The sequence below is a fragment of the Equus quagga genome, chromosome 2 (genome assembly GCF_021613505.1).
Source record: "Equus quagga isolate Etosha38 chromosome 2, UCLA_HA_Equagga_1.0, whole genome shotgun sequence".
Classification (NCBI taxonomy): Eukaryota; Metazoa; Chordata; class Mammalia; order Perissodactyla; family Equidae; genus Equus; species Equus quagga.
The window spans coordinates 168,434,585-168,451,087 of record NC_060268.1 but is presented as its reverse complement, the minus strand read 5'-3'; the positions used below and the strand labels follow the sequence as shown (position 1 = coordinate 168,451,087).

General features: G+C 34.0%; 1 protein-coding gene across 3 annotated transcripts in view; it reads right to left on the bottom strand.

Annotated features, from left to right (window-relative positions):
• Positions 1–16,503, bottom strand: part of ATRNL1 (attractin like 1) — a 730,944-nt gene that overhangs the window by 557,936 nt on the left and 156,505 nt on the right. For all 3 annotated transcript variants that reach the window (XM_046649411.1, XM_046649419.1, XM_046649424.1), the window contains exons 14-16: positions 13,213–13,345; positions 9,031–9,212; positions 86–299 (exon numbers count right to left, since the gene is read on the bottom strand). In XM_046649411.1, coding sequence (XP_046505367.1) covers positions 86–299; positions 9,031–9,212; positions 13,213–13,345 — 529 coding nt within the window. The remainder of the gene's footprint in view (positions 1–85; positions 300–9,030; positions 9,213–13,212; positions 13,346–16,503) is intronic.

The following is a 16,503-nucleotide window of genomic DNA, read 5'->3' as shown; positions in this document are numbered from 1 at the left end:
CCCATGGACTATTCTGGAGGGAGCGATGGAAAGAGGGATTGAAATATAATATTTTTTAAAAATATAAGTTTACTGGACTACTTACCTACAGGTTTTTCACAGACAAGGCCATCAGCCATGGATGTACAAGGATTAGCTTTTAAGCCTGCCACTGCAGCCCTTTCTAGATACGCACAAAACCCAGAGTCATTCGGTTCACCCGGAAGCCACTGTAGCGTTGTGTTTGTAAAAGGAGACATGTCTTCCCATCCCCAGTAGGAGATGTTGATCTTGCGCAAGCCTACCCAAGGTGATACTTTCTGTAAACAGTGGAAGAGGAGCATTAAAAAAGTTAGATGTAAAAATACTGTCATATCCCTTAGCAAATAGTTCATATCATTAAAAATTACATTTGAAAATATATAGAACTGCCTTTGTAAATGACGTCTAGTACCAAAGATAATTAACAATTCCAGCACATTTTAGAGAATGATGTAGAATAGAACACTATTTTTTAAACATAGATTTTGTGTTTAGCTACATGATTGGAGTCAGTATTGAGCCCTCAGTTTCCTCTTCTATAAAATGGAGACATAAATGTCTCATATAAATACCTACCTTATGATGTAAGACCCTTAAACACTTAACATACTGCTGCTGCTGCTGTTACTGCTACTACTGCTCCCAGTGTAATCAGTTATGGGGGTAAGAACCTACAGCTAAATTCCTGCATATGCACTGTGAGAAAACAGAAAATGAAATCAACTAGCAGTATATAGAGGCTGAGTGAAGACTTTGTAACAGGTTTACAAAAGGACTAAGAAGAATAACCGCCTCTCTCCTAGTTCAGACTTCTACTAGCATATTAGGACTTCCATGCAATTTTAGACAAAATTATGTCATCTACTTTCATTATTGAAGAGATCAAAAAAGCTGATAAAATCTCTGACTCTTGTGCCTAAAATTTAACCAGCTGAGGTTGACGAATACCACAAAACTGAATATTCTTAGTGCACGAATATTTCCAAAATAACTTGAAAATAAAATATATTTTATACTTATAAACCTTATTTTAATGATTACTCAATTTTAAAATGTTATTCTTATGATACTCAAAAAATAAGAGAGATACTCTTAGTCCAAGTTACTCTCTCTACAAAATTCTATTAGATTATGAACACCTCTACCTTTTTCTTTTCTTGTTTCTGCTTTAGAGTTATGCAAATTTTTTTCAGATTTTATTCTTTGATTTTTTTCTAGCTTTCTTGAGGTACAATTGATAAAAATTGTGTATATTCAAGGTGAACAATGCAATGTTTTGGTATACCTATACATCGTGAAATGATTACCACAATCAAGCTAACTAATATACCCATCACCTCATATAGTTACCTTTTTTTGTGGTGAGAACATTTAAGATCTAGTCTCAATAAATTTCAAGTATATAATAGAATATTATTAACAACAGTAACCATGCTGTACATTAGATCTCCAGAACTTATTTATCCTGCATAACTGAAACTTTGTATCTTTGACCTGCATCTCCACATTTCCATCACTTACCCCCCAGGCCCTGGCAACCGCCATTATACTATCTACTTTTATGAGTTCGACTTTTTTAGATTCCACATACAAGTGAGATGATACAGTATTTGTCTTTCTGTGTCTGGCTTATTTCACTTAGCATGTCCTCCCGGTTCACCCATGTTACAAATGGCAGGATTTCCTGACTTTTTCAGGTGGAGCAATATTCCATTATACATCACTTTTCATTTTCTCTTTCCATTCATCCATTGATGGACAATTAGGTTGTTTCCATACCTTGGCTATTATGAGTAATTCTGCAATGTGCATAAGAACACAGATATTTCTTTGAGAAACTGTTTACATTTCCTTAGGATATACGGCCAGGTATGGGATTGCTGAATCATATGGTAGTTCTAGTTTTAATTTTTTGAGGAACTTCCATACTGTTTTCCAAATTGATTATACCAATTTACATTCCCATCAACAGTATACAAGAGTTTCTTTTTCTCCACATCTTTAACAACACTCATCTCTTGTCTTTTTGATAATAGCCATTCTGACAAGTGTCAGGTATATCAATTTGGTTTTGATTTGTATTTCCCTGACATTTAGTGATATCGAGTTTTTTATCATATACCTTTTGGCCATTTGTATGTCTTCATTGGAAAAACGTCTATTCATGTCCTTTGCCCATTTTTTAACTGGGTTATTTTTTCTATTGAGTTGTTTGAGTTTCTTATATATTCTGGACATTAATTCCATATTAGAAGTATGGTTTACAAACATGTTCTCCCTCTTCATAGGTTGTCTCTTTACTCTGCTGATTGTTTCCTTTGCCGTGTAGAAGCTTATTAGTTTGATGCAATCCTATTTGTCTATCTTTGTTCTTGTTACCTGTGCTTTTGGGGTCATATTCAAAACAGCATTGTCCTGACCAATGTCAAAAAGCTTTTTCCCCATGTCTTCTTCTAGTAGTTTTAGAGTTTCAGGTCTTATGTTTAAGTCTTTAATCCATTTGAGATTTTCGCCTACGGTGTGAGATAAGGGTCCATTTTCACTCTTCTGCATGAGGATATCCAGTTTTCCCAGCATCATTTATTGAAGAGACTGTCCTTTCCCCATTGTATGTTCTTGGCACATCTGTTGATGATTAATTGATCACAGATGCATGGATTTATTTCTGGGCTCTGTTATAATGTGTCTTGGTGAAGATCTCTGTAAGTTTAATCAGTTGAGATTCCACGAGTTTCATGAATCTGGATGTTCATTTCCCTTTCAGATTTGGGGAGTTTCTTGTCATTATTTCTTTAAATAAGCTTTCTGCCCCCTTCTCCTTCTCTGCTGTTCTGGGACTCTTATAATGTGTATACGGATTCACTTGATGGTCTATTCTAAGTCCCATAGGCTTTCTTCACTCTTTTTCATTCTTTTTTTTTTCCCCTCTCTCTGGGTAATTTCAAATGACTTGCCTTTGAGCTTGCTAATTCTTTTTTCTGCTTGATAGAGTCTGCTGTTGAAGCTCTGTATGAAATTTTTTAGTTAAGTCATTGTGTTCTTCAGCTCCATAATTTCTGTTTCTTTTTTATGGTTTCTATCATTTTGTTGAACTTCTCATTTTGTTCATGTATTGTTTTCCTAATATCATTCACCCATCTATCTGTGTTCCTTGTAACTCTAAGCCTCTTTTAGACAGTTATTTTGAATTCTTAGTCAGGCAGTTTGTAGATCTCCATTTCCTTAAGGTTGGTTACTGGTGCTTTGTTTTGTTCCTTTGGTAGTATAATGTTTCCCCAATGTTTTGTGATCCCTATGGCTTCACATAGGTGACTGTGCATTTGAAGAAGTAATCACTTCTTCCAGTCTCTATAAACTGGCTTCAGTAAGAAAAGCTCTTCACCAGTCAGCCCATCCAGAGATTCTGGTGGACTGTCTGCTAGAGTCCAAGGACAGGCTTACTGCTGGAGTGCTTGGGTGGGCTGGCCTGGTGGCTAGGTCAGTGGATGAACAAGCCTAGAACCTGGGCCCACAGAGGCCTGCCTGGTACCTGGGTCTATAGGGGCAAGCCTGCAGCCTAGGTCCACTGGAGTGGGTCTGGAGCTTTGGTCCTCATGAGCAGGCCAGGTGCCAGGGTCCATGGGGGTGGACCTGGAATCTGAGTCTGTAGGTATAGGCCTGGATCCTGGGTCCATGGGGGCTGGCCTGGCACAAAGAGTCACTGGGGTAGGCCTGGTTACTGAGTCTATGATGGCAGATCTGCAGCCTGAGTCCACAGAGGCCTGTATGGAGCCTGGATCTGTGGGGGCCAGTCTGAAGGAAACATGGGAGGGCTAGCCTGACACTGGATGGGTCTTAGGCCTAAGTCCATGGGGGTCAGCCTAGTGCTTTGGGAGAGCCTGGCACCTGGGCTCATGGGTATGGGCCTGGTCCTGAGTCTGCAGGGGTTAGCCTGATGCCAGGCTTCAGTGGGGCAGGCCTGGTGCCTAGATCCATGAGGATAAGCCTGATCCTCAGCTGGCAGAGGATGGCCTGGAGGCTGAGTCCCTGGGGGTGGGCCTAGTACCTGGGACTATAGGGGTGGTCCTGAAGGTTGGGTCCTCAGGGCAGGGCCTAAAGCCTGAGTCTGTACAATGGGCCTTATCCTGGGTCTGCAGGGATCAGCCCAGTGCTGTGGTCTATTGGGGAAAGCCCGGACCCTAGGTCTGCTGGAGCCTATGGCCACAGGCAGGCTGGCCTGGAGGCTGGGTCTACAAGTGCCAGCCTGGAGCCTGAGGCCATGAAGCCAGTCTGGCATTGAAGTGTGCCTGGTGTCTGGGTCTGCAAGAACCAGCCAGGCACCAGGGGTCATTAGAACAGGCCTGGAGCTGGGGTCCTCAGCAAAGTTGGGTGCTCACTTCACTCTTCTTCCTCTTTGCAGAGGGTCTCTCTCACCACGCTTCACTGCCCTGCACAGGCTTGGGGGCGGGATGATACAGGTAATGTGAAATTGTCTTTCTATCCTCTTCAATGAGCCTTTTCTTATTTCTGTGCTCCAAGATGCTGTAATCTCTTACCTGGATTCCTTAGCTCCTGTGAAGGTACTTCGGTATATGGATGGTTGTTCAAATCAGTGTTTCTATGAAGGGACAAGCACTGGAAACTTCCATTCTGTCATCTTGCTGACATTATTCCTAAACACTTCTACCTTAATATACATGATAATATATTTATTTTCTAAGTTACTAAGTTAATGCTATTTTATTATAATGTGAGGAGGTTTCAAGACTCCACATCATCCTTTTTTACATTGTGGACTGTCAGCATAGAGAAAAATATGTCTCTCCATCTGATTCTGAATCTTTAAAAATAACATATATATATATATTTTTTTTTTCAGCATTTATTCTAAATATTTGTACAAATGGTCCTGGAGAGCTTATAACTATAAAGCTATAAATGTGTAAAGTATAGAAATATAACAAATTTTACATAATAAACACTCAAATATTTCTTAGATAAAATTAAAATATCTGACGATGCTCACTATGATCACCTAGTAGAGTACTGTATACATAGTAGGTAAGTTTTGCTGAACAAAGTTCATGAGAACAGAGATGATTATTTTCCATTATCCAACTCCTGAGATAGAAATAGTATTTAATAAACAATGTTTCTAATTATAAAAATACACATGCTGCTTCACCTTGTGATCATCATATATTTCGTACATTATTCTGAAAGATATTTTGATAACAGAAAAGCTATAACATTTTTACAGTTCTTGATAATGACAGCAGGAGTCAATCCAACATAGATATTTCAGATTAATGACTGTGCTTCACATTACAACAACTCTGCCTATATTTCCAAACACTATCTATGGTAAGACAAGTCATTTAAAATGAAATATTACTTCCTAGTTCATCATGATAAGAATCTTAGAGGAAGAGTAGAGGAACAGAAAAATGAAGCAGTTGATAAAACATTTAAAGTAACAATTACCCAGTAAATGAACTGGACAGGCAGCTGAAAATGAAAGATAAATGATTGTATTATGAAAATTTACCACATCACACCATAAATCATTGCAAGATTTCCTTAGCCATTTCCAATAAGCAAATGATTATTTGACCCAGGATATCTCTTTAAAGGGCACGAATTTGTTGCTCTTCATTTACTGAGGAAGAGTTATCTTAAATTTATACAGCTGCAATGACTTAGGATATAATTCATTTTCTATAAAGATAGGCTTAATGGAATGTCGCCTTGCAGAAGTTTCCACCTTTGAAATTTTGCTAAAGCTCAGCTTCTAATGAAACAAAACATTCTTAATTTACGTGGCATGCTAGTCCACAAACTACCAAATCGAAGTTCATCACACATCCAAAATAATTGTTAGTCCAATCTTTATGATTTATAATAATATAGAAGAAAAAAAGAGCAAGTAACACAAGAAAATCTTGAAATATGCAACTTCTAAAATAACACATTTCAAGGTTATAGTCTAAGAGCTAAAAATAATATATTTTTAAAAAGGAAAAAAGCAATGGAGCTCTAACGCCAAATACTAGTACTTTCAAAAATTCAAAGAATGTGGACCTACCAAAAATAAGCTCTTTATATGTGATACATATTCAGTAAAATTTATTTTCAAATGTTCTTTGGTAACTGTCCCTCAAGTTTGTAATCTAAAACATGGAGCTCCTGGTAGCACAAGAATATAAACAGATCTTAAGTTACATTGTACGCTCCACATGATTAAAAATAAAACTTTACAAATAGACCTTCTCACATTTTTCTAAAATATTGAAAAAATCAAGAGATCTCTACGTGACACCACATACATCTTATCCTCCAGTCGCAAAGCTGGTAGCTCTCAAACAAGACAAATTAAGAGAAAAAACATAGGTGCTCCCATGGCCTCCTTACAAGTATCTTTTTGTACTGGCCAACTCAAAGTCCTGCAAAAGGGAGCTGGGTATTTCTCTAGCAAACTCCTTAAGTCATCATTACTGGTTAGATATCTACTACTGGTTAGATATCGCCTTGCGTGCATCTATTATTGTAGTTATCATACTTCAGTATAATTGTGTTTGTCTTGCTCTCTTTGAGAACAGTGCTTGTCTTCTGATCTCTACTCTCAGCAAGCAGTAGATTGCCAAGTACACCAAAGGTGCTCAATAAGTGTGTACTAAATGAAGGAATACCGGTCCATCTTTCACAGAAAAAGAGCTACAGATCACACAAAAATGGTTTTACAGCTCAATTTTTCATAATAATTTAATTACCATAGTTTTTGTTTACCCTATCTATTAATATCAGGCATATAAATCTGTTTGACAGCCAGCAAGTATCATATTGGGATATCCACTTGAAAATTTTGAATATTTATAAAAACCAGGGATATAATTAATTTATCCATTTTATTAATGAGGAGGGAGGGCTTTGCCTCTACAGTTAGAAAGTGGCACTAGAAGTTAAATTATCTGTTATTGATACTCCTGAGAAATATACATGCTAACACTACCATAAATATTAGGTAGGCAGTAATAGTGAACTGAATGTCTCGACAAAAATTTCAAAAAAGAATGTGCTTAAGTCCCTCTAATTTTTTAACATTTATATATTTTATGTCACTTTTTAAAAATCAGATGCACATTCCCCCATTATTAGCAAAAAACAAAATCAGTAACATATGTTCCTATTCTTTATCGCAAATCAGGAATCATCTTAAGAGATAAAAGGTCCTAGTACAACTTTCAGGGGCGGGGGGAGAAAGGCTTGTTATTCACCACAGAAAAATTAAAACACTAGTCTGGGGCAAATATTTTTCCAAAATCAATAATGATATTAACTATGCATCAAATAAATTCATTTGGTTACCTAAGAATTCATCCTCTAAATAATGACTCCTGGAAATAGTAGTAACAGCAATAGTAGAAACAGAGATACAAAAACAACCACCCTTCAAACCCAAACAATTATAATGATAATTACAGTAAACACTCAAAAATAAAATTTATCTATATTCTTTACAAGCAATATCCCATTTATGGTTCACAATAAACATGCAACATAGCTATGATTATTATCCTGATTACAGATGAGGAATGGAGAGCTGGGGAGGTTAACTTGCTATTAAGTTGTAGAGATGAGCAGTATCTCCAGATTTGCTGTCCATCATTTTGATACACTGTCCTCAAAGCTTCTTAAAAATCAGCTACATCAAGAAAACACTACTTAATTGGTGATATTAGCTCTAAAAAGTTTCCAAGTCAAAATCACCTCCACCACACTATATAAAGTGGAGTTTTGGAGTATCAACAGACTACCTGTCCAAATAAAAGCCAAAACTGACAAATAAAGTCATTGAGATTTGGCTGATATAGTTTTCAAGGTAATAGCTGAATTGTAGACACATCTCCATTATTTGCATGGAAATTGTGCCACTTTGTGCATTATTTACCAAAGGGTGTCTGTGCATATTTGTGTGTGTATATCTTAAACACTAGGTCAAATCTAGCACAAACCTCAGATTGACGGCATTTATCATTGTTTAGCCTTATCACTTACGTGATCTACATTGAATTCTAATATTATTTTTGAAACAAAATACAAAAAATATGCTATGATGCTATGGTAGTTTACATTATAGTATATTTCAAGTAAGTATATGAACTAAATAAGGTATTCAAAACCAGATTTAGTAAATTATTTCCAAATGTCTTGTACAATCTATTCTTCAGAGTTGACTACATTTTACCATCCCAGGAATAGAAAATAAATTCTGTAGATTTTTGAAGTACAACTGTGAGTAATGCTGGGCAATATAAAAAATATGGTGTTGAATTTTTTAAATAAACTATGTTCAGGTGAACTATTTTTAAAAAAGGAAAAGAAATATTGTAAATTCCTTTAGAAATTTATTAGAAAATATTTTGATACAATTTTCAAAGAGATATTCAATTTCCTATGGAAATATTTTCCATAAAACAACTCTCTAGAAAATTGAAACTGTTTCCAACTGCTATATCTTCCAACATCTTCCACATACTTTAGAAATAGGTTTTAGTCCTGCTAACCTTTATTATATTATTTCAAGGAAATCTATACCTAGAAAAATAGCATAATTCAAAAACCCCACTCACATTACACACACACACATACACACACATGCAAATACAGCCAACGTGTTGGTCTTCTTTTTTAATTATAAGGGATGTCTTAAGTTACAAAGTAATTACATTTCAAACAAATTCTTAAATTATATGCACATGCATTTAAGTGTTTTTACTTATATGAAATGACTTCTTGGTAAGAAAATGCAGTGGCTTATTGTGCAAAACATAAGATGAGTAATTTAAAAAACCTTATTGCCAAAAACACATACAGAATGAGTCCTCTGACAGTTCACTTTTGATGTCAGTTCCACTTTTACTTTCAAGATTTAGTGAAAATAATGTATTAAAAAACAAAAAGAATGAATCATTGCCAAAAATTATAGGATTATCAACATATTTCCAAAATATAAACAAATATAGTTGTTACCTGTTGCGTATACTTCTGTATTTCATCCAGAACAAATTCTACTTCTTTTGAGGTTGTTAATGAAGCAAGATTTCCACTAAGATTATAGCAATAAAGTTTTGCATTGTCATAGCTTTCTCTACTGGAATTGATTCTAAGACAAGCATCCCCAATATGATTCCATCCTTCTCCACAAAGATGAGCTAGTCAAAAAAAAAATTATACCTTATTTTAGATTATCAAAAAGCGTGTGTATTTTTTAATTATTTCAGAATTCTAGATATAACTTCTACATCCGTTTAAACAATTTTTAACAATAAAACATTTAAATATATCAATATAATGTGCTACACCAAATTTGTCTAATAGTTTGGTGGAGAATGAGAACAGAAGAGCCTAATTTTTTCTTTAATTCTTAGACACAGGATAAGCTATGGCTCTATAACATAGGTTAAAATGTGTTGACTGTTTAATAGGTTTTTCGTATAAATCTAGTGTGTTGGCATATGGTATCAAAACAAGTAAAATCATTACTATATTTACATCCCTGGGTCCAATTTACATAATAAAAGATCACTTTAATAGAAAAATAACCAGCATATAACAAAAACAATTTCAAAGCTATTTCTACAAGTGTAGCTAATTATCCTCCAAATCTAATTTCCATAGCCCAGGTGTACTATTTTGATATAAGTTGGTTCTTTGATTCTTTAATTATAAGTGGGGAGAGAAGTCTCATTTCATTTATGTTTAGTAAAGAAGCCATAATCTCTGCTTCCTAATGCTTACTTTTACACAGTTGTGCAGTTCTTTCTAAAGGGTAAATACACTATTCAGCAATATTGGTTCATCCTAAGAATCCAAATTAAATTTAAAACAGCGCCTATTTTCTAAAACACAGATTTATAGATACATTATAAAATCATGCTCTAGTGTGCACTAATTAACAAAGCAGTGTTTCATTAACAAACTGATGCATAAAATTTGACTACATTTAGTTTCTACATCACATTAAATATATCAGGGAACCTTGTCCTTTCGGCCTTAGATGCATTAGTGCAAACTTTACAGAATTATTCTAAAGCAGAAATTCTCAAACATTTTGGTCTTAAGACTCCTTTATCTCATAAAAATTACTGAGGGCCCCACAGATCTTTTTAATGCATTTTATATCTATTGCTTTTGACCATATTAAAAATTAAAACTGATCCTTTAAAATATATTTACTTATTCATTTAAAATTATAATGTAAAAATTCATTACAAACACACTCTTTCAGCTTCTGGGATGTCTTCTCCCTTTATGCTATATACTGGCCAGAAGGAGATGTACTGTCAAATTCTCTCTCTGAGAGAGAGGAACTAACAATTCAAATTGGGCCCCTGGCATCAAAAAATTAAGACCGATTGATGAATGAACAGAGGGATGCATAGACAGAAATTTCAGGGAGAAAGCAGAGCAAAATGTTCACTGCAGAATCTAGGGTGTGGGTATTGGGTGCCCTCTCTACAATTCTTTCCATTTTTCTATACTTTGAAAACTTTCATAATAACATGTGGGGAGAAACATTACAACTTAAAATAAATAGCACATGTTATTTTTTAAAATTATAGTCTCCAAAACAAAAAACAAAATAGTGAAAAGAGTGGCACTGTTTTACATTTTTGCAAATCTAATGTTGGTTTAATACGAGACAACTGTATTCTCATACCTGCTTCTACATTCAATCTATTGGAATCACATATCATGTAGCATTTGGAAAACTCCACAGTAAACCCATGAGAATTAAATTAAAACCCATGAGAATGAGAATTAAAAAAGCAAATAATATCTTAGTATTATTACTTCTGACCTCATGGACCCTCTGACAGGGTCCAGGAATAGGGGACTGCTGTTCTTTAATAACTTCCATGCTACTAAATTGGGTACCATGAATAGTGCCTGGGACATAGTAATCCCTCAATAAACTGTAATTATCATTTAAAAAGATTGTTTAAAACACCTTTGTTTTCATTTTCTAGCTACACATATAGCAATATTCCTTGTCTTCTGGAATCCAAAGTCCAAATCCCTTTAAGGAAACAGTGCAAAAGTTTTGTTAAATTTTGGCTTTTTCTTACCTTACTGAATCAAGGAAGATTTAGACTATTCCTGCCTGCCTCCTTTTTTTTCCTTTTTTTTAAATGAGATTAAAAATACCTGGTTGACTAATCACGCAAATGAAAACAAATGCAGGGGCCTTTGAGACTACACGAAATTACACCACTGAATCAAACGTTTTGATTGTTTTAGGCTTTTGTAGTCTTGAGGATCAATACTCAGCTTTAGAGTTAAAAGCATAACAGTTAACTTTTTAAATAAGTTTAGTGAGATAAACTCAAATTGTCCAATTTATATGACAGCAATAAAAAATGCAATTCATAAATTTTTATGGAAAAGTGCAATTGCTCTATAGACTGGGCCCTCCATTCAGAGCAATCACTTTCTTGAGACAAGCTGAATGGAAAACAAACTATATCTACCCAGTTGGTTGTTTAGTAAATAAGAACACAGAACAAGGAAGGTTAGTGTATAACATAATATTTTATTGTACTTATTGTACTATATTTATTATTCTCCAAAATGACACCCAGGAGAAGTGGAGCCCTTACACCAAACCAATACTTTTTCCTGGGCAGTGAGTGGATGGGAACTACCAAATCTAACTTCACTATCATTTTTCCAAACTTCCACTGGCAACCAAATTCCCTTCTTATTGAGGCAAATTTTCTTTAAATACATTCATTCCTTCAGTCAAATCTTATTTTGGTCCAGGATTTTCTCTGTCTTTTTAAAGAGATTTTGTAAGTATTTTTACAGACCTGTATGTTGATTTTAGAATTTAACACGTAGAAATCAATATTACTTTCAAGTTGAATGTCATCTCACTATTGCTTCTCAAATCCTGCCTACTGCTCTAATATTCTCTAACTTTCTCGAGGTGAACACACATGAAGTTATCACTGTTTAAAAGCTTTAAAAGGTGGCCGGCCTGGTGGCACAAGTTCATGCACTCCACTTCAGCGGCCCAGGGTTCATGAGTTCAGATCCTCAGCACAGACCCAGACACCACCCATCAAGCCATGCTGTGGCAGTGTCCCACATACAAAACAGAGGAAGATGGGCACAGATGTTAGCTCAGAGACAATCTTCCTCAAGCAAATGAGGAAGACTGGCAACAGGTGTTAGCTCAGGGTGAATCTTACTTACCAAAAAAATAAATAAATAAATAAAAGCTGTAAAGGTCAGTATACAAACAAAATTGAAAGTTTGAATAAAATACCTCAATGGGACTTTTAAAGGCAATCTAATTTTTATTTTATTACACGAACTTGTAAGAAAGACATAAATCCTCTGAAGGAATTTTCCAATACTTTTTAGAGTTACATAGGTTCAGAAATTTTTCTAAGGAAAAATTCAAAAACAAACAAAAAGCCATGGGATAGAGAGAGGCAAAAAATTGAACAGAGGTAAAACGTCCAGATAATAGTTTCGTTTGCCATTTATAAGCCATGCAACTTTGAGCAAGTCATTTAACGAGTGCACTTCTCAGATCATCTGTATAACAAGAAGATGGAACTGGTTAATCTCCACATTACCTTTCAATTTTCTGATTTTCTCCTTTATATTTAAAAGGAGGAGTACTTAGGGTCTACTAAGAAGAGTGTTAACTGTAAAAACTAAACTAAAATTGCTTTCTAAAATGAGCTTTGCTCTGGTTGGCACAACTTAGATTCTCACTAAATAATGTAATATTTATTATAAATGTTACAATTTATAATAAAAAAGCCGTCAGTCAGTAAAAACAGTTCCTGGAATTTAAAAAATAAAGGGTACTTTAAAAACAAATCAAATACATCAAAATATTAACATTTGTTAAATCTGGATATTAGTGTGAATGCTTATTATTTTCTATGTCTTTAAGATATAATTTTTTAAAAGTGAAATGGATTCTGATCAAACCAATAGTATGAACATCTTAAAAGAATTGGAAGCAAACATACAAACTTTTCTTGTAAAAACAGTGCTGTTATTACTTCAATATTATTGATTATTTGCTATTGATTTAATTTTAGAAAATGAAATGTTCTTACTAAACACTCTTTACTATAATGGTATTCATCTGTGGACTGTAAAATTCATTTACCAAATTGAAATCTTTACCTGGTAAAGCCTGGCATTCTTGCTGTCGCTGATCCCACTGGCAATTCAAGTTTAGTGAACAGCTTTTACAGCTGGTAAGTTTGTTACAGATCTGCTCATTTCTTACATGACATTTGGTGTAGTTTTTCACAGACTAGAAAGTTAAAAGATAAAGCATGTTGTTTTTCACCTTTGTATAGCAACAATTCTTAAATTTCAGTGTATATATCAATGACCTGGTGAATTTTAAAATACAGATTTCTAACCCCAAATCAAGTTTTACTGAGACAGAATGTCTCTTATTCATTTCTCTAGTTAAATTACAGTTCTTGGAATTAGAATGTGTACTTACTGAAAAAATGCACAGATTATGAAATTTGAAACAGAAACTATCTAATAAAAATCTTTTCTATCGAATCTAATAACAGGCTTTCAATCAATAAATAAAGCCAATACGTTAAGTCATTTGTCTTAATGATCACGTGAAAGAATTCTAGTCCTAACAAAACTATCATGCAAACCCCCAGGATGAAGTAGAATGATACATAAAAAAATTAAAGAGATGCTTTATCAAAATCCAATACAATCTAAAAAGATAAATTATTTTCTCAAGAATTCAAACTAATTTTACTTCCATGGATACTATATAATGGTTTTGGTTAATTCATGTTTCTCACATATGTATTTGTCACATTTCCTTTATGTAGGCTGCAAAGAACCTGCAGAAGGTACATTTTGATCAATCCTACTACACAGTATAATCATATTTCAACTGAGTCCAGCACTCAGAGTTTAAAGGTTAAAGGTCAAAAAAGAAAAAACAGGTAACATAGGAACTTTGGTGGTAGTTGCCTCCATACAGCAAGCTTCAGATATCTCACATGATATTATCAATATCTAAGATAAAATCTACCTCATAAAAATTAATACTAAAATTTTGGGCTCAACTCTTCTTTGAGAAAAAACCATAATGGACTTAATGTTGGAGCCTGAGCCCCACTTCAATCTTTTTTTTCTCTAGAGGTATAAATGCTTACCTCAGGCTGTCTCACGTAAGGGAGCTACATATTTCTTCTCAGTCAATAAAACTTAGTTACAACTATCGCACATATGAAAATGGCTGAAGTAATTTCTGTCATCTTGGATACTTTAAAAGTCACCCACCAAATATTTATTTATAAACTACTATACTTTCCTACATAAACTACATTGCAGTCACCTCCATTCCAAAGAGATGTTAATTTCTTTAGAGCAAATTACATATACAATGACAGATAAAAAGTACAAAGATACTAATGTTTACCTTTATTCATTCGAAAAAACCACATAAGATACGTTTTTTTAAACCTCAAATTATTTTATGACTCTTCTTCAAACACCACAATTTCATTAGAGACATATAAACTTCCTGTTATTTTTTCTGATTCACTTTGTTTTCATATAGCATATAAATCTTAGTATTATTCTATACGATCTTTAGAGTACAGTTCCAAACATTTGTCAGCTAACTGAAAAGAAATGTTTACTTGAATCATCTGATAAATAGAATAACCTATAAAAATGACAAGAGAATGGCTAAACGACATGTTAGAATCAGAGAAAGAAAAGCAACTCAGTGCCAGGCTTTAGAACAACAATGGTATCATTAGAGCCACCACCCAAATAACTCTGCTGCTCCTCATGAAGAACAGAATAGTCATTTATTGATTTTGAACCCAGTACAACAGATGAAATTGTATTTCAGTCACACACAGGACCAACTGAATCAATGATGGAAGAAAGCTGACTGCTATTCTGAAACATGGTGGTATTTTTTGGCCTAAACAACCAGATGTACATTAGTAAACAGACTATGAAGAGTAAACATTACTCTACTGATCTTCACTCATATATTTAGATGCAAATTTCAAATGAAAATCTGTGAGAAGTAAGCAGATTTTTTGAGCTATCAGAGCACAAAATATGTAACCTGCAGTAAATATGACTAAATAATGAAATAGAATATCAACAGACATCATTTGCACTAAAATCTCATAGACCTTTCTGTATCCATTAGCATTTGGTTTAGCTAATCACCAGACAGTGTGATAAAACTGTCTAAAAGACACATTACATCAAAGTCTAAATTACAAGTGAGTATCGTCTGCTCAATTATCCTATCTCACCCAGTGTTTTCCTTGTTAACACATCGTTATCAAAAATAAAATAAAGCAAAAGGCCATTTTATAAAATGAATACTTGACAGCAATTTACATAACACAACTCTTGAGATATGTGTATTTTCACTTAGTGTAAATGTCTAAACACAAATTAACTTAGAGTTATCCAACAAAGCTTTAAATAAAATCTGCTTGAAATTTCTATCTAATAACATTCTCTATTTCAGTCCTTTATTCCCATGCTTTATTTTACTTAACTCCTATTTCCACAGTACTCATTAAAATAACTCCCATTAGATGAATACTAATGCAAATATAGAAAAGTAATTCAAATTTTCAAAGCTGAATCATGTCATACTAACATTAAAACAAATAAAATTGAAGTATATATTGTTATTAAAGCAACTTATATCACTGTAAGATATAAACCAACATAATATGTATGAAAGCTAAAGGATTCAATCTGATGAGCAAATACACTGAAAATTTTCCTCCATTTTAAGGTTTGAATATTTTAGAACAGAATCATAAAACAAATATTCTTAAATATGATTGGCTACCGGAGAAAATTTTTAGATGATACAATAAAACTTTTTTAATTAGTTTTCAAACTCCCTTTTCTTTACCTTTTACCTCTGTCTGGTATCTTAAACAATAAGTGGATACTTTTGTTGATTAATAAAAATTCAGAAAAAGAAAAATAATGTATATTATATTCAGTTGAAAATCTAAGTGAACACTATTTGGTTATTTAAGCTATAGCTAATAAAAGAATCTTTCATCCTGCCACATATAGTTTTCAATACTTTTTAAAATTATTTTTTCAATTTTTGACATCTAAAACACATGGGACATTTTGATACTAGCCACTTAGAAGGTTAATTTTTGCTGTTCTTAATCTATTTCATGTACCATAAATATTACTTTTATAATTTTTTTCCATAGTCTACCTAAAGCAGAGTTTCTCAACATCATCATCATTGACATTTGAACCTGCTAACTATTTTTCACAGTAGGCTGCTCAAGCATTGTAGGATATTTAGCAGCACCCCCCACCTCCACGTCCTAGGTGGGAGTAGCAGCCCCATTGCTGGGACAACCAAAAATGTCTACACATCGCCAAATGTCCCTTTGGGCACAAAACTGCCTCCAG